Genomic DNA, 25,879 nt, shown 5'->3' with positions numbered 1-25,879 from the left:
GTTGAGGTTTTTGGGAACGATAAAGATTCTTATGATGGTATTAGACCCCTCCTCTTCTGGAGGGGGGACTCCCATACAAATAAAGTACAAATTTCTGCTTTAATCGAAAATTAATCTAAAAAATATAATCTAAATTTGCAAATTTCGAATACTTCTTTTAAAAAATATATAATTAATCAATTTTAGGTGAAACGAAGCTCGTCGGTCCTGGTAGTATAGTATATTAACAATATATTCCACCTCGTAAGTCTTCATATGTTGAATAATGGGCAGCACTGTCCTATCCAGCCGCTGGAGCCACCCCATTCTTACACTACGTTTCACAGTTGAATAATAGATAATACCCTAAAAGTAGGCAATTATTTATGATTGAAATGCGCTAGGGTAGAATACGGCATTGCATTGGCAGGGTGCGACAGTTGTTGGCACCCTCAACAATATTTGCGTTTTCCAGCAAACATAAACTATTTATGAATATAATTTTGATTCAATCACACAATTTCAAGTCTAAGCTTTCATTTGAATAAGTTGTTTGTGTAAAAGTAGCAAGATTTGATGTGTTAATCACCAAAACAAATTTGCACCTACGAAATCCTTGCCAATATTGCATTGCCAAAGAAAGCAGCCCTCGAAAAGCAAACTGTTACTTACTTTTTTGGATCGCCTGTTTTTGCTCTTTATTGCGTATGACACGCAAATCAAGTACGTAAACTACTTTTTACACTTTATCACTACTTGATTATCACCACAAAGAGCAAATTTATGCAATATTTGCTCTATGTTTCACTAAATAAAATCGGGACTGTTCGTTTTCTTTGACAGCAGCACACTTCGGAATAGAGCGAGAGAATGTGTTTGTGAGCATATCAAACACACGCTAAAAAATACCACGCACAATTCTATGTGATATGATTTTAGCAAAAATACGAACAAAATATCCGGCGATGGCATTTGTTTAAAAAAAAAGTGTTAAAATATAAATGCTTCTATTCATATTTTTACGCAGGCCATGAATTATATCAAAAGTGATAGCAACACCGTAGTATTTTAACCCTTATGTGGCTGACAGGACCGTTTTCTTTTTGCAACTTCAATACTTTCCAAGCTCATTAAAAAATCATAACCACTCCCGTTCCTACATAGCGCATTTCAACCATACATAATTGCCTACTTTTAGGGTATTACCTATTATTCAACTGTAAAACGTAGTGTAAGAATGGAGTGGCTCCAGCGGCTGGATAGGACAGTGCTGCCCATTATTCAACATATCTCGCGTGATTTTTGAAAACGTCGTAAGTCCAAAAGAGAGGATCTCTTTGTTTACTTTGTCTTTCGATTATTACAAATCCATTCTAACATTTACATTGGATTTTCCAACACCGATCTGAAGAAAATAACTTTGTCTAGTGTGCTGAGGTGAAAATATTGCAATAAATTTTAAACTATCCTAGATATTAGCAAAAGAGAGCGTAATGAAAGAGAGTCTCTCATTTGGACTTACGACGTTTTCCCTCCGCCATCCTTAGCCGTGCGGTAAGACGCACGGCTACAAAGCAAGACCATGCTGAGGGTGGCTGGGTTCGATTCCCGGTGCCGGTCTAGGCAATTTTCGGATTGGAAATTGTCTCGACTTCCCTGGGCATAAAAGTATCATCGTGTTAGCCTCATGATATACGAATGCAAAAATGGTAACTTGGCTTAGAAACCTCGCAGTTAATGACTGTGGAAGTGCTTAATGAACACTAAGCTGCGAGGCGGCTCTGTCCCAGTGTGGGGATGTAATGCCAATAAGAAGAAGAAGAAGAAGAACGTTTTCAAAAATCACGCGAGATATGAAGACTCACGAGGTGGAATTTATTGTTAATATACTATACTACCAGAACCGACGAGCTTCGTTTCACCTAAAATTAATTAATTATATATTTTTACATTATTCAAAAGATGGTTAAGTATTCGAAATTTGTAAATTTGGATTCCATTTTTTAGATTAATTTGGGAGTCCCCCTTCCAGAAGAGGAGGGTTCCAATACTATCATAAGAATCTTCATCGTTCCCAAAAACCTCTGCATACAAATGTTCATGCCGTTTCCTAGTCTATAAGGGCAGACAGACAAAAATACATTCTTATTTGTATAGATTTGGTTTTACGTAAATTACACAATTTTATTTTCAGGGACTTTTCAGGTGTTATATTACGCATGGCGTGTGCTGCATGATGAACATCAGCAGAAGATGTGCTGTGGCAGAGTATAATAAACATTATGGTATAATAAAAGAATAAACATTGAAACACATTTCTTAATAATTCTTTATTTGTAAAATCATTATTTGTAAAAATATTTTGTAAAAAAAAGAAAAACAATTTTCAATGGTATACATTTTATTGTTTCAACAATATAGAATTGTTGAATCAACAATGTTTATAGTTTGAATCAACAATACAGGCACAATTATTTCAACAATAATATTGTTGATTTAACAATATCGCGGCTCAAAGCATGATTGTAAAAATAACAATATTATGGATTGATTCAAACGCTAAATATTATTAGCCCTGAGTTAACAATATTTATTGTTGAATTCAACCCGGAATATTGTTGTTTCTACAATACATTTGTCTGCGTGTTTGATATAATGCATGGTCTGCGTAAAAAATATGAAGCATTTGTATTTTAACACTTTTTTTTAAATAAATGCCATCGCCGGATATTTTGTTCGTATTTTTGCTAAAATCAACTCACATAGAATTGTGCGTGGTATCTCCTTAGCGTGTGTTTGATATGCTCACAAACACATTCTCTCGCTCTATTCCGAAGTGTGCTGCTGTCAAAGAAAACGAACAGTCCCGATTTTATTTAGTGAAACAAAGAGCAAATATTGCTTAAATTTGCTCTTTGTGGTGATAATCAAGTGGTGATTAAGTGTAAAAAGTAGTTTACGTACTTAATTTGTTGTGTCATACGCAATTAAGAGGAGAAGCAGGGGATCCAAAAAAGTAAGTAACAGTTTGCTTTTCGTGCGCTGCTTTCTTTGGCAATGCAATAATGGCAAGGATTTCGTAGGTGCAAATTTATTTCGGTGATTAACACATCAAATCTTGCTACTTTTACACAAACAACTTATTCAAATGAAAGCTTAGACTTCAAATTGAGTGATTGAATCAAAATTATGTTCATAAATAGTGTATGTTTGCTGGAAAACGCAAATATTTTTGAGGGTGCCAACAACTGTCGCACCCTGCCAATGCCGTATTCTACCCTAAATGTTTTAAAATAGTTTGCAAAAAATAATTTCCAGAAGAATATTTTTAATAAACATTATATTATACTTTGGTTCTCATTTTCTGAAAAATTATATTATTAAACGGAACTCATAGTTCATTTATCCAACGAGGCTGTTAAAATTAAATCTTTTATCACTCAAAGACGAACTGTAAACCAGGTATTATGATTGCAAAATTTTGCAAAATTGCGAAAATAATTTCTAAAATCTATAATTTCCCTACATTTTCTTGAGTAAATAATGGTTCAATGGTTAGAAACAATGCGATTCTAATTATGTATTTAATTAATAGTTTCATTTCCAGAAGTTTTGAAAAAACAAATCGGTAATAATTCTACACAGTATGAATGTTGTCGTTTCCAATATTAATACCTATACCAATCAAATCCCATAAGTTCAAAAGATAAATGTAAATACGTTACGATCTGAGACGAGACCTGCAAAGAGGAAAAAATGTAACTTCAGCTGCTGCCAGTCAACTGCTGTCACGAACCGTCAGGTGCAACCAGCAGCTTTTTGAGTGAAAGTATTGGTATCCCAAATAAAATATTCCACATCATTTTTGTTTTACCAAGACTTTTTTACTTTAACGAGTATTCCAAACCTTCCGTTTAGCTTGTTAATAATCAGTAATAAACCTGTGTTTTGTTCCCGGTATAAAAATCCTTATGAAAATGAATTAACTATTTCGTGAATTGGATACACTTTTATTGTGCTCAGAAGGGTCCACCTGGGGCTTAGGTGAAACAGTCAAGTAAACAGTTGAAACTCGATGGTCAACTGTGATGAAAAGAAGAACAAGTGTCAAAACAAGAGAAAAGAAGCAGCGTCTTTGCAGGTCTCGTCTCAGGTTACGATTATTCAAGTCCTACGTCTACTCGCGGTTATATTTAAAACATTACCCATTACTTTTTTTCAAGTGGCTTGGAAGCCTTCAACATTGGCGTAAATAAGGGGGGGCCGGGGGGGGCCTGGCCCCCTCCAGACCTACTTGTGCCTCCCCCCCCAGAAAATTTTGAAAAGTAATTCCAACTTAGTCAGTTTTTATTTCATTTACATATTTCCTACATATTTCTTAATTTTGATTATGAATTCTATAAACATATTTTTTGTTGCGTTATCACATCTATGACCATTTGTTCAGCAAAGCATCGAAATATTTAAATTGGACCCCCGGGAACATTTTCTCGATTTTTAAGCTAAAATCAATGCCGCTTCTAATTCAGTTGCTAGCTTAAAATAATAAATTTGTTCTGCATTTGTTTGACTAGTATCCTGGTCGCAGAAACATAAAAACATAATTGTATTAGGATATAAATATTTCTGTTCTATTAAACTACCATCCGCTTCAAAAAAAGACTGAAGCAACTACATCAAAATGAGCACATGTACACAAATCCGGTCAATGAAATTTCGAACGACCATTCTTTCGAAAATCTTCGAGTTAATCGCAAGGTATGCCGCAAAACAGCTGATCAAATTCCTATGGAGCTTTTTGCTCTCGCTATATAATTTTGGCACAGAGAGATATAAAATTATAAAACTTAAGAATCTTTGTTACAATGACAGAAAAATCAACAACGCATTCCATTGAAAGTATTAGGACAAAACTTAGGCAACCTTCGCACTCACAACAGAGATTGCATTAAAGAAATATTTTTATAATCCTCAAAAGATCTTGTTCCATTTAATTTTTTGGCGATTTCATAAGGATCATCGGAAAACTCTTTTGTGCCTGCTTTAGTTAGAATTTGTTTTTTAGGATAAACAAATTAGATTTAGAAACCAGTTCGTATTAGAAAACATTTCTTTTGCAGCACAATCCAGATCGATTTGGTTGCTTCTCAAGTCTCTTTGATTTTTGCAGAGAAATCTCTAACCTATTCAGAAAACCATAATAAAGCCTCTTCCTAACGTCAGTAACTACAAAAACCCTATGTTATTCTGGAATTTGATTTATGACTCATAATTTTATGACTCATGGAATTTATGACTCATAAAAAACTCTTTAGGACTCCAAATTTGTGTTCATTGGTACTTAACTATTTCAGCACATAGCATACATTTTGGAATTGCATGAATACTTATATTGATTATGACAAAATTTCGTGGAATTTATTCCACATCTAAAGAGTTTCAAAAATTTCAAGTTTCAAAAAAAATCGAGATCTTTATGCATTAAGTAATCATGGAAATGCTTGAAAACTTTCAGAAATATACTCATATCGAATTTCATTTATAGATAATTTGAAGAAGATTCTTGAATCTTAGATTACACACTTATCCACATTTAGTAACATGGAGAAGACAAGTTGACACAGACACAGCGTTTTGAAGCAATCACAGCATCATTGGAAATCAATTGTATTATTCGCGATTTTTTTTATGTTAGTTCTAGGACGAATGAGCGATAAACTTAGTCAAACAATTTCTATTGCAATCCATGCGCACAGTGCACAGTGGGCCACGTCGTGAAATTAGGAGGAAAAAAATATTTTCTCTATAATGATAATATATTAGGATCAAAGTATCTTCAGTAAAGTCAAAGCTTATTATTTAAGCTTTATTTTGAAGTTTGTTGCAATAGGTGGCCCCACAACATTTTGAGATAAAATGTTTAACTCCTATATTCCTAATTTTAGCATTGTACGATGTTCTAGAAAGTTGTTCCTTATTTAATTTTGAGGCACTTTGCTGAAGAAACCATTTTTGTACGTCGTTTGTATCATTTGTTATGATAATTTTAAATAATTATGTTAGGGTGACCCTAAAAAATCAATATTTTGATTGTAACTTTTTAGTTTTAATTTTTATCGAATTGACGTCTTCTACAAAGTTTTAGAGCATACAAAAATGCATGTTTTGGTTACATAACCAAGTAAATTCATTGGTGGATTGCAGAGATATAACTGTTTTTCTTGAAAAAATCCGTTGTTTTCAAATGCCTGTATTTTTGAATGGGGAAAAAAGGGGGATCCATTTTTCCTGGGTTAGACAGAGGAAAGGGCTGAGGAATGCTCTGCATATTTTGGTATTGGAGAATTTGAGGGAATTTGAGGTTTTTCCATCAATTAAAAAACGGCTTTTTGTACGACGAAATCAAAATCATCAGTTCTAGAAGTGTTATAAAACCGAAAATTCCGCCCAATTCGTCAAAAACAAAATGTTTATATGGAGTAATCATAACTTTCTTGTATATTTCCAGCGCATCTTCACTTAATATACCGATTGGTAGAATAACATGTTCAATAATATCAACGCTTATCAACGTGACAACTTCACTGAACAGACCGTAATCGTAGGTTGTTTACATCACTCGTTCAATCGATTTTACTTTTAAATCGGTAGGGTGGTATGGAAAATTAGGTTTTTCGGGGGTATTTTTTATTTAATTTTTATCTAGATATATATTAGGGTGGTTCAAAAATTCTATTTTTCTCCACACCGATCACTCAATTCTGTCTCATGTTCTGAGAATTGATTTTGCACGAGCCGTTTAAAATTTGCATGGGAATTAGTATGGGCAAAGTGAACTTTTCATCATGCTGATTATCCCGCTTTCCAATTAAGCGCTGGGAAAGCAGAACATGCGCTTCGAAAAGTTCAATAGAGATCATCAAAGATTCGCAAGCTGGATTAAAACCGATTACTAATTATTGGAACGATTAATCAACATGCGATTTTGGCCATGTGGGTTCTTTTTTCGCCAGCGCTGTATGGGGAAGCGCCATAATCAGTAGGATGAAAAATCCACTTACCCATACTAATTCCCATGCAAGCTTGAGCAGCTGGCGCGCTAAATCAGTTGTTATCAATTTCGCTCAAATTCGCGGATGACACTCAGAACATGGGACAGAATTGAGTGATCGGTGTGGAGAAAAATAGAATTTTGAACCACCTAATATATATCTAGATAAAATTAATAAAAAATACGCCCGAAAAAAACCTAATGTTCCATACCACCCTACCGATTTAAAAGTAAAATCGATTGAACGAGTGATGTAAACAACCTACGATTACGGTCTGTTCGGTGAAGTTGTCACGTTGATAAGCGTTGATATTATTGAACATGTTATTCTACCAATAGGTATATTAAGTGAAGAATGCTGGAAATATACAAGAAAGTTATGATTACTCCATATAAGCATTTTTGTTTTTGACGAATTAGGCGGAATTTTTTCGGTTTTATAACACTTCTAGAACTGATGATTTTGATTTCGTCGTACAAAAGCCGTTTTTAATTGATGGAAAAACCTCAAATTCCCTCAAATTCTCCAATACCAAAAATATGCAGGCATTCTTAGCCCTTCCTCTGCTAACCCAGGAAAAATGGATCCTTTTCCCCATTCAAAAAATATGAGCATTTGAAAACAACGGATTTTTTCAAGAAAAACAGTTATATCTGCAATCTACCAATGAATTTACTTGGTTATGTGTAACCAAAACATGCATTTTGTATGCTCTAAAACTTTGTAGAAGGCGTCAATTCGAATAATTAAAAACTAAAAGTTACAATCAAAATATTGATTTTGAAGGTCACCCTAACATAATTATTTAAAATTATCATAACAAATGATACAAACGACGTACAAAAATGGTTTCTTCAACCCAAAGTGCCTCAAAATTAAATAATAAGGAACAACTTTCTAGAACATCGTACTAAAATTAGGAACATAGAGTTAAAAATTTTATCTCAAAATGTACTGATACCCTATTGCAAAAACTTCGAAATAAAGCTTAAATAATAAGCTTTGACTTTGCTGAAGACACTTTGATCCTAAAATATTATCATTATGGTGAAAATATTTTTTTCCTCCCAATTTTACGACGTGGCCCAATGTGCAGTGCTTTAAATCGCCTTTGAAAAATTACATCCCACCAGCTGGTGCCATGGCCCCCCTAGACCGAGACTCTAGTTACGCCTATGGCCTTCAATAGTCATAAAAGTTCTCTAGGAGCTTGATGTATAAACTATATTTGAATTGGATGGTTTCACTGAATAATAAAAGCTTTATCCAGTTTTATGGAGGGCCATATATCCCATTCGTTTTGAAGTCATTTTTTTCATATACCTTATGAGTTACCGTCGTTCGGGGTGACATTGGGCCTAGGGGGTAAGATTGGGCCAAACACGAAAAATGTTTCAACTTCTAATATCTCCGAAACTGTTACGAATTTTGATGAAAAATTCAAACGGTTCGAAATTATATTAAAATTCACGTCTAGGAAATCACAAAACAAATTCCAAGGATTAATTGTGCTCGTACCATAATGCTTGGAATTTGAATGTAAAACTATTGATCGAATGAACCCGTATTAAAATAGTGTCAGTAATGCTCCACAAATCTATTACATAACTAAATTTTAGATCGATGGATACCTGGAGATCATGTTACGATAATCTGTTTGTTGTTTTATCGAATTTTATGAATATATAATAGCCCTGTTTGTCTGTCCGGTGACTAGCCAACCAGACGTAGCACGCGGGGAAATTCTCACAAAAAAATAAAATATTTGACACTTCAATTCTTTTTTTACTATCGGATGCAGAAAACAAAGCCAGTGACAACTTTAGACAACCAGACACAGCATTTGATGAAAAAAATCACAGACAACAGACGTTGAAAATTTTGATTTTTTTTTAAATGCAGAAAAGACTCTTAAAAATAAAAATAAACACTTTCCACGGGCGCTATTGCGTCCACAAATGAACTAGTTTTATGAATATTTATTTAGCGGTCTTGTTTTTTTCGTAGCAACGAGCAATGCATGCTAAAAAGGGGTGAGATTGGGCCAAGCCTTTGATTGATTTGCCATACATAGTTGGTAAAAGCCGTAATGTAGGCAATTATTTTTAACGAACGATTGAATCGTTGCATCGTCACCGCTGAACTTTATTGTATGTGGCCCAATGTCACCCCCTGTGAGGGGTGAGAATGGGCCATTTTTTCCCCACACAGTGGTAAATTTATTGTTCAAGCTTGTACCTAACTAATTACAACTTGATTCCAATATTAACTACTAGAGCTTTGTAACACTTACTTGAAGCATATCACATTTGGCCCAATGACACCCCGTAGACGGTACGCTTATTTTCATTTACAGCAAAAAAATAGATGGTACCTCAATTGAGAAAATGCTGGAAACCGCTGGATCAAAGGAATATGCTGAACTAGCCATTATTCTTTGCATGTATCTATTAAAATAATTTTGAAATTTTAAATTTTAAATATAGCACAACATCCTTTCATGACTGCTTTTTATGTGAAATTGATCAAAGAGCCAACGATACTTTCATTTGGTTGCCTATGATAGAAAAGGGCGCTTTGCAATTCCCGCATGACTACGAACTGTACACAGATATTTTCCTTTGCTGTCGACAACAGTATCCTTTACTTTCCATTAATGTTATGCCGCCATTATGTTAGTTATGCCGCCATAAAAAAAACGTGTAAAAGTTTTGCACGACAGTATTTTAGAATGTTGACATTTCGAACATTTTGAGTATAAGAAAATTATTTTGAGCTTTTAGTGGAATGTCTTTACTTGTCATAAGACGATTTTGTACAATTCCATTTAATTCCAACACTTGATTGTACCTTTCACAGATACGTATTTCGACCTCAACAGTATAGGCCGTCTTCAGTGTTTTGTACAAGTCGAGTCAATCACAAGACACTGAAGACGGCCTTTCCATTGAGGTCGAAGTCTTCTTCTTCTTCTTCTTCTTCTTCTTCTTCTTCAATGGTTCTACTTTCCAACTTGAACTTTCAACTTAGTATTCCATTAGCATTTCCTCAGTTATTAATTGAAAGCTTTTCTATGCCCGCCATGGCATGAGTATGTATCTTGTGTGGCAAGTACAATGGATACACTGTGCCCGAGAATCGAACTCGCCATCTCCGGATTGGCTATCCTACGCCTTTGCTCGCAAGGCTACTGGAGACCCCATCCATATTTGTCAAAGGTACAATTAAGTGGTGGATTAAAAGCACTTGGACAAACTCGTCTTATGACAAAAAATTTAGGACAGCATAGTATATATTGACATTTTGTGTTAATTTTGAATAGTTATGGTTCACAGAAAATCATTTGACCAACATCGTTATTATGGTTCTGACCATATAACATGCTGCTTTTAATTATACGGGTCTGTCTTCTGACGCAGTACTAGTCGAGACGTGAACATTTGGAATGCTGTGTTCAAAGCAGCACTTCAAATCATGTCCACGGCAAAAAACAATGCAGGCTCATCACGTATGTAAACATTCTGTTTGAATGTAAACATTTGACGTCACTGCTATCTTCGCACAAGCTGGACCGAGACGATGCTCTACGGTCGCAGCATGCTTACTTTTGTACTCCAACATGTGGCGATAAAACATGCGTCACATTCCAAGTGTCATTTTTCTAATGAGCCTACCTTGTTTTATGTATACCGTGATCATGTCGAAGCTGTTTCTTTTGGTGGCGGCGTATTGAAGAACAACTGCTGCAATAGAGACCATTGTGCCGCTGTAGACACTAAGCTTGCCCTAAAAACAACATGCCGCGGGTGAGTTGTGGTGGTCCCTTTATAGTTATACAGGCAAAGGCCATCGCGGCCCATACGTGGCAGTTGTTGACTGTGTGAGTTAGCGTCAGGGGCCGATAGGTCTTCGCGGCTTGCGAAAGGGTGATACTAGGGCATACTTCAAAATATCGTATATTTTTAAATTACCTTGTGCGAAAGCATAATAGAGAATCAGTCTCCCCCTGCAGTATTGCTTTATTGCGGATCGGGGGAATCATTACTAGAGTAGAGGGATTTGGTTAACAGATGAAGGTGAAGCTCTATAAAACGATAAACATAGATTTAATGGCACTGTTATACGTATAGATAAACAGATCAGATCAGACACCAAAAGGAGTGTGAAATAACAAGAAAATATCATTCTTTGCCGATCGCTTGAAGCAGCCGGTTGTGAAGGACCGTGTCTCATCGCAGGCAATAGCTTTATTATATCAGTGAGTTTTTTCTCAAATAGTTTGAGTTTTTTATATCCCGCGGTATCCCACTGTGGATAAAGTGATTGCCGTAGGCGATTCGCGATCGTAAAGAAGGTGTACGTACGGCAAGGGTCGCGCGTGCATTTTTGCAAGTGATTAAATTATCACACTCATCATCGTCTCCATCCAGTGGAAGGTCGAACATCAGAAGCAAATAGCCCAAAGGGAACGGATAAGTAGAACACATTGTATTACCTATCAACCGTTTCTATTGTATCAGTTTGCCACCACACAGCAGTGGTCGGGCTGTTTTCCGTTTTTACTTTTGCCGGCCGTCTGTTACCGTCGTCTGGTACAGCGTGCGACAAAAAAAAAATTTCGCAAAAGTTGAAATTTCATAACGGAAATATTTGTTTGTTTGTTTGTTTTTTTTTTTTTTTCTTTTTTTTTAGTTTAACTAGTTTTAAGTCCATTTTCTATATTACTTAATTTGTTTTTTTTTACTTTGATTTATTTTGCGTTCGATGGATGAAGAAAACGGAGGCGAAACGCCTCCCAAAGACAATGTCGTTCGCACGCGATTCTACCAGGCTTCTTCGCCTGGGCCTTGGGTTGTTTACTTTCGGCAGAAAGTGAAAAGTATTGATTTTTTAGGAATCAAACGTGACTTGACGCGTCGTTTTCCGAAAACTGATTTTCATCAGATCAATCGGAACAAACTTCGTGTAACCGCACCTACATACCAGGATGCAAATGCTATCGCAAAAGACCAGAACTATAATGTGGAATATTTGGTTTATGTGCCCTCGCGAGAGGTCGAGATTGAAGGCGTGATTAACGCAGCGAGCCTGACTTGCAAGGATGTACTTGCAGGAAAAGGCCGTTTAAAGAATGCCCTGCAATCTACCGTGGACATTCTGGACTGCAAGGAATTGCATTCAGCAGCCATGGTAGATGGTAAAAAAGTATACTCGAAGTCAGGTTCGCTACGGGTAACGTTTGCCGGCTCGATACTCCCAAAATATGTAGATATCGAAAATATGTTGTTTCCGGTGCGTCTTTTTGTACCCAGAGTTTTCAATTGTACCAACTGCAAACAGTTGGGGCACACTGCCGAGTTTTGCGACAACAAGCCCCGTTGTGGCAAATGTTTTGAAAAACATAGGGAGGAGTCCTGCCAACAACAAGTTACAAAGTGCGCTTATTGTGGCATGGACCCTCCCCATGGTTTGTCCGGTGTACAAAAAGCGCACCCAAAAAGTTAAGCGTTCGTTAGTACAGCGCTCTAAGCAGTCGTATGCAGAAATGGTGAAGTCGCATGACACATCCGCAACTGCCAACGCAACGGCTGCTATTTCAGCTGCCGTTCAAGTAAGTGATTTTTATGATGTCATTTCCATAGACGAATCGGACTCTGACGTAGCCGATATGGATGATTCTGCGGAGGTACACGTACCCGAAAAGAGGAAGAAACTGTCTTCCCCGGGATTGCGCCGTAAGAAAACAAAAATCATCCCTAGAAGCTTGCCGAAATATGATGGTAATGGGGGATTATTTAAAATTCCGAAGCAGCCTGTCTATACTGCTCCTTTTGACCCATGTTGCAGTAAGACATTCCCGCCATTGCCTAAAACTGATGTTACAAAGAAACATCAGTCAAGGAATATCTCTGAGCAGAAAATTGCTACTCGCACTTCCAAGAAAAGAATATCCTTTAAGGACCTTGTGGATCGTATTTTGAACTTATTCAATATTCCGAATTCATTGAGGCCAATCATTGACCTCTTTATTCCAACAGTTGAAAGTTATCTGAAGCAATTGACTGTTTCATGGCCCCTTCTTGCAGGACTTGTATCTTTCGATGGATAATACGGCCATACAAGATACAATCACTGTGCTGCAGTGGAACTGTCATAGTCTGAAACATAAACTGGACGTGTTTAAGTTTTTAATTCGCAACTCCGATTGCGATATATTTGCACTCTGTGAAACATGGCTTTCTTCTGAAGATGAAATCAACTTCCACGATTTTAACATTATTCGCCAAGATCGGAATGATCATTATGGTGGCGTTCTTTTGGGAATCAAAAATGTCACACTTTCTACAGAATTCCATTCCGACTGCTAATGGTTTAGAAATCGTCGCTTGTCAAGTAAATGTAAAGAATAAAGACCTTTGCATAGCTTCAGTGTATATTCCCCAAATGCCTCACTTAATCGTCGGCATCTTTGGAGCGCAGTCTCTCTTTTATCATCCCCAGTTTTAATACTGGGTGATATGAATGCACATGGTATTGCATGGGGCGAAACTAGAGACGATAACAGAGCGCCTCTTTTCTATGAGTTGTGCGACGATTTCAACTGTAATATTTTTAACACAGTCGCAGTAACTCGAATAGGACCTCAAGGTCAGGAAAGTCGAATAGATCTGTCTTTATGCTCTAATTCACTATCATTAGATTGCACGTGGAAGGTAATCCAAGATCCCCATGGTAGTGACCACATGCCGATAGTCACCACAATCAAAAGCGGTTATCAACGATCAGTGCCAGTAAATGTTCCTTTCGACCTCACGAAAAACATTGACTGGCAAAAATTCATCGGCGGTAAAAATTGGTATTGAATCAACTGATATTCTTCCTCCACTGGATGAGTATCGATTCCTTACCGAATTGATTCATAAAAGCGCACTAGAAGCTCAGAAACGACGCGTTCCAAGTACATCTGTCATAAGAAGACCAGCCACTCCTGGATGGGATGATGAATGTACTAAGTTGTATTCCGAGAAATCTGATGCCTTCAAGGCTTTCCGTAAACACGGAAGGTCTGAGCTTTTCGAAGAGTATTTGAGGCTTGAAAGAAAGCTAAAAATCTTCTCAAGGCTAAAAAACGTAGCTACTGGCGACGTTTTGTTGAGGGACTATCACGAGAAACCTCAATGACAACACTTTGGAAAACGGCCCGCAACATGCGGAACCGCATTTCCACCAATGAGAGTGAAGAATACTCCAATCGATGGATATTCAACTTCGCAAAAATGGTCTGCCCAGATTCCGTACCAGCAGAACCGCTATTTCGAGAATCAGTCACTGATCCCGGTTCTTTGGGTGGACCATTCTCAATGCTGGAACTTTCTATGTCTCTTCTTTCATCAAACAATTCTTCTCCGGGATGCGATAATATCAAATTCAATCTTCTTAAAAACCTCCCAGATATCGCTAAAAGACGATTACTTGACCTGTACAACTGTTTCATGGAGTACAACATCGTACCACCAGAATGGCGACAGGTCAAAGTAATAGCTATTCAAAAGCCTGGGAAACCAGTGTCTGATCATAATTCATACCGACCGATCGCCATGCTATCGTGCATGAGGAAATTATTGGAGAAAATGATCCTTTCAAGAATTGACCATTGGGTCGAGCAAAATGCATTACTGTCAAATACTCAATTCGGTTTTCGAAAAGGTAAAGGAACAAATGACTGTCTAGCGTTGCTCTCTTCAGATATACAGCTGGCCTATGCGCACAAGGAGCAACTGGCTTCAGTTTTCTTGGATATTAAGGGCGCTTTTGATTCTGTTTCCATAGAAGTACTGTCGGAAAATTTGCACAGTAGTGGATTACCCGTTATTTTGAATAATTTCTTGTACAATTTGTTGTCAGTAAAACATATGAACTTTACTCTCGGCACTCTGACAACTTCCAGAAATAGCTACATGGGCCTTCCCCAAGGTTTAAGTCCCTTGCTTTACAATTTCTATGTTAAAGATATTGACAATTGTTTGGAAGGACAATGCACGCTTAGACAACTTGCAGATGATGCCGTGATCTCCCTAAGAGGTTCATGTGCAAGTGTCCTGCAAAGACCATTGCAAAATTCCCTAAATAACCTGACTGTTTGGGCCAGACATTTAGGGATCGAGTTTTCTCCGCAAAAAACTCAATTGGTAGTGTTTACTAAGAAGCGGTACCCAGCTCAACTGAAACTAAAGCTGTTGAAAGATGACATAAACCAATCTTTAGCTTCTAAATACCTTGGGGTCTGGTTTGATTCCAAGTGTACCTGGAAAACCCATATTGATTATTTGTTAGAGAAATGCCGAAAAAGGATCCATTTTCTCCGTTCTATCTCCGGAACTTGGTGGGGCGCTCACCCGGAAGACCTCATCAAACTATATAAAACGACTATTCTCTCTGTTTTAGAGTATGGCTCTTTCTGCTTCCTCTCAGCAGCTGATTGCCACCTGATCAAATTGGAACGAATTCAGTATCGTTGTTTGCGTATTGCCCTTGGCTGCATGCATTCAACGCATAACATGAGCCTGGAGGTGCTTGCTGGAGTCACTCCTTTAAAGCACCGTTACTGGGAGCTCTCACTTAGAATACTCATCAAATGTGGAACAAGTAACACACTTGTATTAGAAAACTTCGATAATATGCTTGAACTGGCTCATCATTCAAGATACCTGCGAGTCTATCTCAACTACATATCAACAGATCTCTGTCTTCCATGTTATAATCCACCTCGAGTTCACTTCGTCAACGACAGTTCCTCAATTGAATACGATCTGTCCATGAAACACGCTATTCAAGGAATACCAGATCATCTTCGACAAATATCTATCCCTTCCATTTTTTCTGAAAAATATGAACATGTCAATTGCAATAACAGATATTTCACTGATGGTTCTCGCATTAACGGATCCACTGGCTTCGGTGTTTTCAACGTAAATTCAACAACCTTCCGAAAACTTCAAGAACCGTGTTCGGTTTATGTTGCTGAGCTGGCAGCAATTAACTTCGCTTTGGGGATAATTTCCAATCAGCCCGTAGACCATTATTTCATCTTCTCGGATAGTCTTAGTTCTATCGAGGCACTCCGGTCGATGAAACCTGTTAAGCACGCATCTTACTTTCTTACAACTGTAAGAGAGCAGATGCGTGATTTGGTCGAAAGATCATTCAAGATTACCTTTGTATGGGTCCCATCCCATTGCCTAATCTATGGCAATGAGAAGGCGGACTCGCTAGCAAAGGTGGGCGCACAGGAAGGTGAAGTTTTGATAGACAAATCTCGAACAACGAGTTTTCCCATTAGTCCGTCAGAGTACTCTTCAAAATTGGCAAATGATTTGGTCACACAATGAACTTGGACGGTGGCTGTTTTCCATAGTTCCTAAAGTTTCTCCGCGAGCGTGGTTCAGAGGTGAGGACTTAAGCCGAGGCTTCATTCGCACGATGTCGAGACTTATGTCCAATCACTATTCACTAAACGCACACCTCTATAGAATAAACCTGGTCGATAGCAACCTATGTAGGTGTGGAGCCGGTTACGATGACATCGATCACGTAGTTTGGTATTGCTCGGAAAACGACGCCTCCAGAGAGCAACTATTGGATACCCTTGTGGCCCGAGGTAAACAACCCTACAGGGAAGTAAGAGGTGTTTTGGGGGATCGCGATGTGGTTTATATGCAGGCCATCTATGCCTTTCTTTGCTCGTCTGACATAAAAGTCTAATTCCTCAATTTTTTTTTTCTTTCTCGTTTTTGTTTTGTTTTTGTCTTATTGTTCTGTGTAATACGAAGCTATGGCCATCCGGAAGATGCTCCCTGACGAACCACAACTCGAGCCCGACGCTACGCCATACCGTTAATGACGTCAAATACCCGGATGAGCAGCTGTAATACCACAAACCTAAATCCCAACCTAGTCCGTCCTGAAATTACGCAATCTAACCTTGAGTCGCCACGAGTATCTTGGTCTATACCCTTTCCCCTTACTAACTGTTGATAATAAGATGATATCGATTGTAAATATCATAAAGTCTCGGCTCCGTTAAGTGTTATACACGCCTGAGCCTGTTAAATAAACGCAATAGATAAAAAAAAAAAAAAAAACAAGAAAATAAGCTCATACAATTTGTGACAAAACTTGCGCCATCGGAACTAGCGTTTAATCTTAATCTTCTGTTTGTTTGTAATATACACCATTTAATACCTATTTTTTATTGCAATCTATCACATCCATATACTGAGAATTTGCCCAGTTATTGTTACCGGTTTAGAAATCCCGAAACATATTTTTCCTCCTACACACCATCAACTCCCAGTTACACATTCTGCGGTGAGGCATAGTAATTGCGCATTGTTATTTTGCGGTTCCCCAGAACAAATCACCAATCGGAATCCCGCAGTGCATTAGTGTTTCGAAGCTATTCCAATTCCGCAAACATACCGATTGTAGTTGGATTTGTTACTGGATAATCAGATCTGTTCAAATGATTAAAAGTAAACCACGTGGTATGTGTACAGATCTGAAATAGCACGATTTAATTATTTGCTAATAAATAATTTCCTCCTAGTTATAGCGCTTCCGAGCATATGATGAAAGCGAATATATGAAGCAACAGATCTCGTATGCGTGGAGCCTTTGTAGAACAATGGTCATCTCGCAGATCATCGGACCATAGACAGGTTAATTATTAATGACTTTATTTTCTTCCGTTCGGCACCGGTCATGAATTATCGCAACTATCTCTCTCGATGAAAGGAAGAGCATGAACGAAAGAAACGACACGAAATTGCTGTGTAGGAAACTGGGCGGATGCCTACTATTACTGCTAGTCACAATGCTTGATGTTCGGTATTCTGGAACGCAAATGTTTTCTGAATTGTGATTGAGAATTGGCAAAACAATAAAAATGGTATTTATATACATTAATTGCAAAATGGAATCGAAAATGGCTATCGCCAACATTGCTATGAACTTTCGACTGTCACATGTTTTTCTACCCATCAGGAAATAACCAACTATGTATGTCTAGCTGATACCATTTGAAAATTACAAAAAAATGTGATCGACAAATTGTATTTTAGCTGGAATTTGTGAGGGAACAACGCACCATGCGTGCGCGTTTTGTTTTAATGTGGATAGAGCGTGGGCGCGTGTTGCGTGACAGGATATTGTCATAAATACGGTGATTTACCGATGTACACGAGTTATACGGACGTTTTAGATAGTACAGAAAGGTATTTATTGAAAAGTAATTTAAAGCATCATGAAGCATGAGGAGATAAAAGCAGTGACCCAAACCGGAACCCAAAACTAACTAATATTCGAACGAAGTTCCTTTCCAGCCCACCGTTTCTCGTATGCCGTACATGCCTAACCGGTTGTACAATTTATTATTCACAGCTTTTCTCATTTCACGAAGAAGACACACAAGCAGTTCCAGCGAACCGACTTGAGATGACTCTGACTCATGTGCAACGGTTACTTCCCTATATATTATTCACAAATTTATTTATTCATAAATAAATAATACCCAAATACGCTCCCATCAATTTCGAATTAATTGATAACGGTTCATGGAGCTTGATTCGGCTGATACTCACTTTATGTAGTTGTCGTTTCACTTTAACTTCCACACTCGCTACTAAAGCTGTTGTTCTTGTTGTTCGGAAGTGGGGCTCGGGGATTTCGTCGACTGCTGCTGCTGCTGCTGTTGATGGTGCTGATGGCTGTGATGATGGTGATGATGATGATGATGGTGCAGGTGCTGGTGCTCGCATCGAGATTGCTCCTCGATGGAAAAGGATACTTAACGTCACACCCGCAGCTCATCCATCGCGTTCTGGGCTTGATTGGAGGTGGCAAGGTTAGACTTGACACAACTCTTCTTCGTCAGCGTGCCACAATTGCTACCAATTAGCTGGAGCGCATGTTGTGACAGAATCGTTCCGTCTGGGACCGATTTTATGTGTTTGGGTGGAGGGGGCGCCCGCTGTGGCAAATCTGCGAACTCCGGGGGAGGCATCTGGTGATGCTGTAAGGCATGGTGATGGCCCAATATAGTTGACGGATCGCTCTTTGTGTGGATGGTAAGGCTTTCCAGCTCCCCACAGATGTTGTTCGGCATCTGACCGTTTTCGTTACGCTTCTTACTATTGTTTCGCGGTTCGTTTAACCTCGTTTTGTCACGCTGGTAGTAAACGCCGGCAAAAATCAGCACGTTCAGTATCAGTAAACTACATCCGATTGCTATCGTCACGCTCAGGGCAGTGCTGTAGGCAGCAAAACCGTCCTCCTGGGATGAGCCACCGCCATCGTCATCAGACCCTTCGGAGGATTCCGCCGTCACCGGAACTGGCTTATGAGCGTTATGGCGGTTGCTGCTGTTGTTGTTTCCGTAAGTGGATAGGTTCAACAGCGAAAACACTTGTGTGGTAAAAAAGGAATAATTCGAATTGGCATTCGAGGGATCCCGCAGGGGAGGATTTAGCGGCTTTACTGTCGGCACCAGAACGCTCTCCTCTTCATCATCTTCGAGCTCGTGGTGTGAATTCGGCACATCGTCACCGCCGGGCTTATGCAAATCCGGTACCAGGTTCAACCAGAATGACAACCGATGCGCTCGGTAGTGGTTTTTCAGCTTCGGTTTGGTATCTAAACGATAAATAATAATAAAAGGTCATGAATTTATTCGCATTTCCATGGCAATCGTTCAATATGAATACAATCAGAAGGGTCATTCCATGCTTTTTTAAAAATAGAAACTATAATTCATTCCACCAGAACTGAGTACAAGCTGACGTCCTTGTTCGTTTGTATTCTGTTGTTTTTTTTTTGTATTCGGTCACGTCCGAAATCTAGGACAGATCGGTTAAAACCTTCAATCACAAATTGAACCGAGGGCCCATAAATTATATAGGTAAGTTCTATCGCACGAAATATGCTTTTGAAATACAGTGCCAAGCGAATACAAATTAAATCAACAAATAAGTAAAATAGGTATTAAATAAGTGGATTAGCTGTAGGTCACTACCCTCACCCATGTAGAAAAATATATTCTTAAATTTGAATTGAGAACAAACCATTGTTCTTCCATACTGTCCCTTCTGAGCAGCTAACATTGACAAGCTGAGAAGAACAAACAAATGATAGGATGAAAAGAATAAGGGACCCCATACACTCTCCGAGATGGTGTACAACTTTGACTCCGCCCCCATGAAATTTTGTTTGGTCGGAGTAATGTCGAAAGTCCTACCGAACCAAATTTCCTGGGGGTGGAGTCAAAAATGGACAACACGTCGGAGCGTGTATGGGCCCCCTAACGTGCGTCAAAATCTGATTCTCGTAAAATATTCAAAGGTACATAAATGCATTTAAAGCAAGCAGAGAACAGAATGGAAAACTACAAAAATGTAATAAATGTTTGATGATTGATAAATGTTTGTTATTTTTCGGAAAACTAGAATCCATAAAAAGTAAGAAAAACAATCCGGAAATTGATGAAAAAATCCGATTGACCTACCTTGCGGAAATGGTACCTCTCTCGTGTATTTTTAAAACATTATTTTGGTCTTAACTTTTAACTCATAGGCCAGATTTAGCCAATGCACCAACAGTTCGCTAACTGGGCGCTTCTAACTGGACTGCTTTTAACTGGGCGTTTGATAACTGGGTCAAAGCCCAGTTAAAAAACAGTTTATCCGACAAAACACAAAAACAATAAACTAGGCTGCGAGGGGAGTCTACATGGCATATTATTGTCGTTTCATGTAAAACATTGATCATAACAATATATCGTAAATCCCCTCGATAGCCCAGTTAAAAAGCGGTGCTCGTTTAGCGGTTCGATTTAAGCCAAGTTAGCGAAAGGATGCTATAGTGCCAAAAAATGCGTATTTTCTTATTTTTTATGAGAATTATCCACGACCCCGCCTGTAAAACCAACAATTACGAACGAAATAAGAGATAATACGACTCGATACAATCAGCAACGACCTAGGCGTCGAATTAAGGGTCACGATTGGAACATGGAACTGTAAGTCACTAGGTTACGCAGGTTGCGACAAGATAATCTACGATGAATTACATCCCTGCAACTTCGACGTCGTAGCGCTGCAGGAAATCTGCTGGACAGGACAGAAAGTGTTGAAAAGCGGGCATCGAGCGGCTACCTTCTACCAAAGCTGTGGCACCACCATCGAGCTGGGAATCGGCTTCATAGTTTTGGGCAAGATGCGCCAACGCGTGATTGGATGGCAGTCAATCAACGCAATGTTGTGCAAGCTGAGGGTAAAAGACCGTTTTTCAATTCTAGCATCATCAACGTGCACTGCTTACACAAAGAGAGACCTGATGACAAGAAAGAAGCGTTCTATGCATAACTAGGAGCAGACATGCGATGGATGCCCACTGCGGGACGTCAAAATCTTCATCGGTGACATGAACGCTCAGGTAGGAAGGGAGAAAATGACCGGTCTTCGGACCGGATAGTCTGCATACCGTATCGAACGTCAACGGCCAACGATGCATAAACTTTGCAGTCTCCCGCGGAATGGTAGTCCGAAGCACTTTCTTCCCCCACAATAATATCCACAAGGCCACACAGAGATCACCTGACCAAGAAACGGCAAACCAAATTGACTACGTTCTAATCGACGGCAAATTCTTCTCTGATATCACGAACGTCCGCACTTACCGCAGTGCGAATATTGAATCCGACCACTACCTCGTTGCGGTATGCATGCGCTCAAAATACTCAACGGTGTGCAACACGCGCCGAAGCTGAACGCCGCGGCTTAACATTGGGCGGCTACAAGACGATAGTCTACGCGCAGCACCTGGATGTGGAATTCCCAACGGAAGAGCAGCTAGGCGCAGTAAGATGGCTGGAGATATTCGATCAGCCATTGTGAACACCGCAACCGCTGCACTTGGCACGGTGCCCTGGATCAGAGAGACGACTGGTATGACGGCGAATGTGAGCAGTTAGTTGAGGAAAAGAATGCAGCATAGGCTAGATTGCTGCAACACCACACGAGGGGGAACGAGACACTATACAAATGGGCACGGAATAAACAAAACTCGATTTCCGGAGGAAAAGGGCTATCAGAAAGATCCAGACCGTGAAGAAACGGAGCAACTGTACTAATATCGCACGAAAGTCTTATGAGAAGGTGAACAGTTTACGTGAGGACCACGTGCTACAGCATGATATGTGTAAGAACATTAACGGGAACTTCGAGTTTCAGGGGCACTCTCGAGTCCCTTCGAAACGTGTAGAGAGTTACGGCTAGGTGATGGTCTCTCGTGTCTGATATTCAACATCGCTTTGGAGGGGGTAATACGAAGGTCAGGGATCGACACGATTAGTACGATTTTCACTAAGTCCGTCTAGTTATTTGGTTTCGCCGACGACATTGATTTTATGGCACATAACTTTGAGAAGAGGGCTACAAAATGGTGAGTTGACTTCAAGGAAAGAGCGCTCAACATAGCTCTGGTTCCCACAAGTACCTATCTCACGCTTCCACGGGTCAACCGATGACAAGACCGCCAGGCTACGGGTTGGATACTTAGCTGGTAGTGCAGCCTGGGCACTATTGTCCTTGTGACATCAGCGCACGTCTGAGAAGATACGTCTCGAGCGTCTGTCCATCAAGAGGTGTGGCTCAAACAGCGTCTGCCTGGTACCCAGCGGCTGATTAACAATTATAGCCTAATCAACGATGACGTACCGACAAACGATAAATCCGACGACGCGAACGACACGTTTTATGAATGTCTTGATAAAGCCTATGGAGAGTGCCCAAAGCATGACGTGAAAATTGTTATTGGAAACGCTAACACTCAGGTCGGTAGAGAGGACTTTTTCCGTCCTATAATCGGAGGGAGAGCCTTCACTCCTGTACCAATGAAAACGGCCTACTGCTAGTAAATTTCGCTGCTGTCAGAGGAATGGCCATCAGTAGCACCTACTTTGCACGAAAGAACATCCGAAAGCACACCTGGAGACACCCGAATGGTGCAACTGTTTTGGTGGATAGGAGCCATTTCTCGGATGTATCCATGTGCGGACATTCAGAGGTCCGAACATTGACTCTGATCACTACCTCGTTGTCAGTAAAATTCAATGGTGGTTGTCAACTATATCGTACGAAAGATCACAGCGAACGATGCGTCACCATTGTGGAGAATGAGACGTAACCTTGGAGGTGTTCCGTCTTATCAGCACGATTTCGGATGAACTTGTCTGTGAATGTAACCAGACCTAAGAAGCTTTTCACTTCTGAACAACTGTTTGGTCTTCTGAAATTTTTGATCGCATAAATTTTGTCATTCTCTACCATCCATCCATCTGCCGTTAGCATAAAGCCCACAAATTTAACTTCCTGTTTTCCAAACACACATTTTGAATCATTTAATTGGACATTATGGCTTTTAAGGCGAGATAATACTTCTGCGAGGTTGGTATCGTGTTCCTCTTTTGTCTTTCCATGTACCAGTACGTCATCTAAGTAGTTAGTGACTCCTTCGCAGCCACCCAAGATATCTTTCTGCAAGACCTCCTGAAAAATATCAGGGCGTTGCATAAGCCAAATGGTAGTCTGATACAGCGGAATACTCCAAATTCCGTGTAGAAGTTCGTCAAGTGGCGTGACTCTATGTCCAGCTCAATGTGGTAGAACGCGTTAGACAAATCGATCGTTGAAAACCAACGAGCACCGTCCAGTTCTGCTAAAATTTTGTCCAAAGTTGGCATCACAAAGGGCGTTCTGTATATATACTGATTTGGACCTCTCAGGTCAATTACCAGTCTAAAATCATGTTTGCCCTTTGGAACGACTAACATCGATGAGCAAAAGGACCTGTCCATTGTGTCGGTTACCGGTTCGATAATGTCTGCTTTGATCAACTGGTTAAGTCTTTGTTGTACCAAAGGTTTTATGGAGAACGGAATATTAGAAAAAATATTACGACAGGGTGCAATATCCTGGTTGTAGTTAATTTTGACCGGCGGAATGTTGAATTTTGGGAATGCTGCATTTTCATCAATCAGGAAGATTTCTACGGGTTGCAATCTCCAATCACTTTCACTTCCAGTGATCGATACCGGAACTTTCAGACCTAGCATTAAAACGCTATATCGGGTTGCTGTTGGTCGACTCAACAATGAGCGCCGCTCGTCCACTACATTTTTTTTTTTCCTGTTCGGGTGTGCCACTGCGACCAGTTATTAGATCTATTGTAGCGTTACCCGTATCCTTAGTGTTTAAGTGCATGTCGAATTACTCCATTACTATTGATAAGCAATGCAGTATCGGTTTCGATACAGTTGTTGTTTTGTTTTCTCAAGAGCACCATGACAAGGTCCCGCTATTTAGACCCTTCTGAGAGCAATCCCATTGAAGGCGCGCCCTTATCAATAGAAATCAATCCTGTCTTCAGAAAACAGAACAGTAATACTGTTTTTGACCATGCATCGGAGCCCTAGCCACACCCTTGTCTTGCTTCTAGAATATCACCAGTAAAACTCTTAAAACCCGGGATTTAGCTCTGTCTACAGGACCATTTCAAGCAAGAGAATTTGTTCAGTAATAAGAACTTCCGTGTGTTCCTCTCACTACCATTGTTCACCAGTTCAAAAAGAGTTAGTACGTATTTAAACCCCTAACTCGATTTTTCCAGCAGTCAGTTCAGCCTAGGGACGGGTACCGAGGTTTTTAAACTAATTGCTTGAAAAGTTGTTTCCACTGCATACAGTTTAGCCTCAAACCAGAGGAATTCGAGTCTTTCAACTGTCTGCAAGGTAACATTAATTATGTTTTATTTCTGAGACTGCTGTTGGTAGCGGGGACTAAATACGATGAATCCTTAAGGTGATTATAGAATGAAGCCCGTGGTGAATTTCAAATTCACCACACGTTTATCTACATACATTTCCAAAGCCCAAATCTGGCGAAATAATTTTCGTACAGTGCCGAAACTCAAATAATGATTGTTTAGCATAACTGGCATAACTAAGCAAACGATCTTCCATTATTTCAGCCCCATACGCGTTATGGTTCTTTCATCTCGTGCTCTTGAAAAATATATTGGAAAAGCACGTGGTTTACAAAATGGCCGATTTCTGGCTTCATTCTATAATCACCTTAATTACCACAACTTATTGCACTAGCTAGGAAAATGGATTAAGCTAGGGCTTTGTTTGGTAGATATTTTTCAAGAGCACGAGATGAAAGAACCATAACGCGTATGGGGCTGAAATAATGGAAGATCGTTTGCTTAGTTATGCCAGTTATGCTAAACAATCATTATTTGAGTTTCGGCACTGTACGAAAACTATTTCGCCAGATTTGGGCTTTGGAAATGTATGTAGATAAACGTGTGGTGAATTTGAAATTCACCACGGGCTTCATTCTATAATCACCTTAAGGATTCATCGTATTTAGTCCCCGCTACCAACAGCAGTCTCAGAAATAAAACATAATTAATGTTACCTTGCAGACAGTTGAAAGACTCGAATTCCTCTGGTTTGAGGCTAAACTGTATGCAGTGGAAACAACTTTTCAAGCAATTAGTTAAAAAACCTCGGTACCCGTCCCTAGGCTGAACTGACTGCTGGAAAAATCGAGTTAGGGGTTTAAATACGTACTAACTCCTCTTGAACTGGTGAACAATGGTAGTGAGAGGAACACACGGAAGTTCTTATTGCTGAACAAATTCTCTTGCTTGAAATGGTCTTGTAGACAGAGCTAAATCCCGGGTTTTAAGACTTTTACTGGTGATATTCTAGAAGCAAGACAAGGATGTGG

The 25,879-nt window shown here is 39.3% G+C and overlaps 1 protein-coding gene across 2 annotated transcripts in view; it reads right to left on the bottom strand.

Annotated features, from left to right (window-relative positions):
- Nucleotides 1–25,879, bottom strand: part of LOC134226648 (neuroligin-4, Y-linked) — a 322,634-nt gene that overhangs the window by 36,985 nt on the left and 259,770 nt on the right. For both annotated transcript variants that reach the window (XM_062707545.1, XM_062707546.1), the window contains exon 11: nt 18,671–19,721. In XM_062707545.1, the coding sequence (XP_062563529.1) occupies nt 18,883–19,721 (839 nt within the window). In that variant the 3' untranslated portion in view covers nt 18,671–18,882. The remainder of the gene's footprint in view (nt 1–18,670; nt 19,722–25,879) is intronic.

The sequence above is a fragment of the Armigeres subalbatus genome, chromosome 3 (assembly GCF_024139115.2).
Source record: "Armigeres subalbatus isolate Guangzhou_Male chromosome 3, GZ_Asu_2, whole genome shotgun sequence".
Lineage (NCBI taxonomy): Eukaryota > Metazoa > Arthropoda > Insecta > Diptera > Culicidae > Armigeres > Armigeres subalbatus.
Note: the sequence above shows the minus strand (reverse complement) of the source record. Positions and strands in the feature narration are given on the sequence as shown.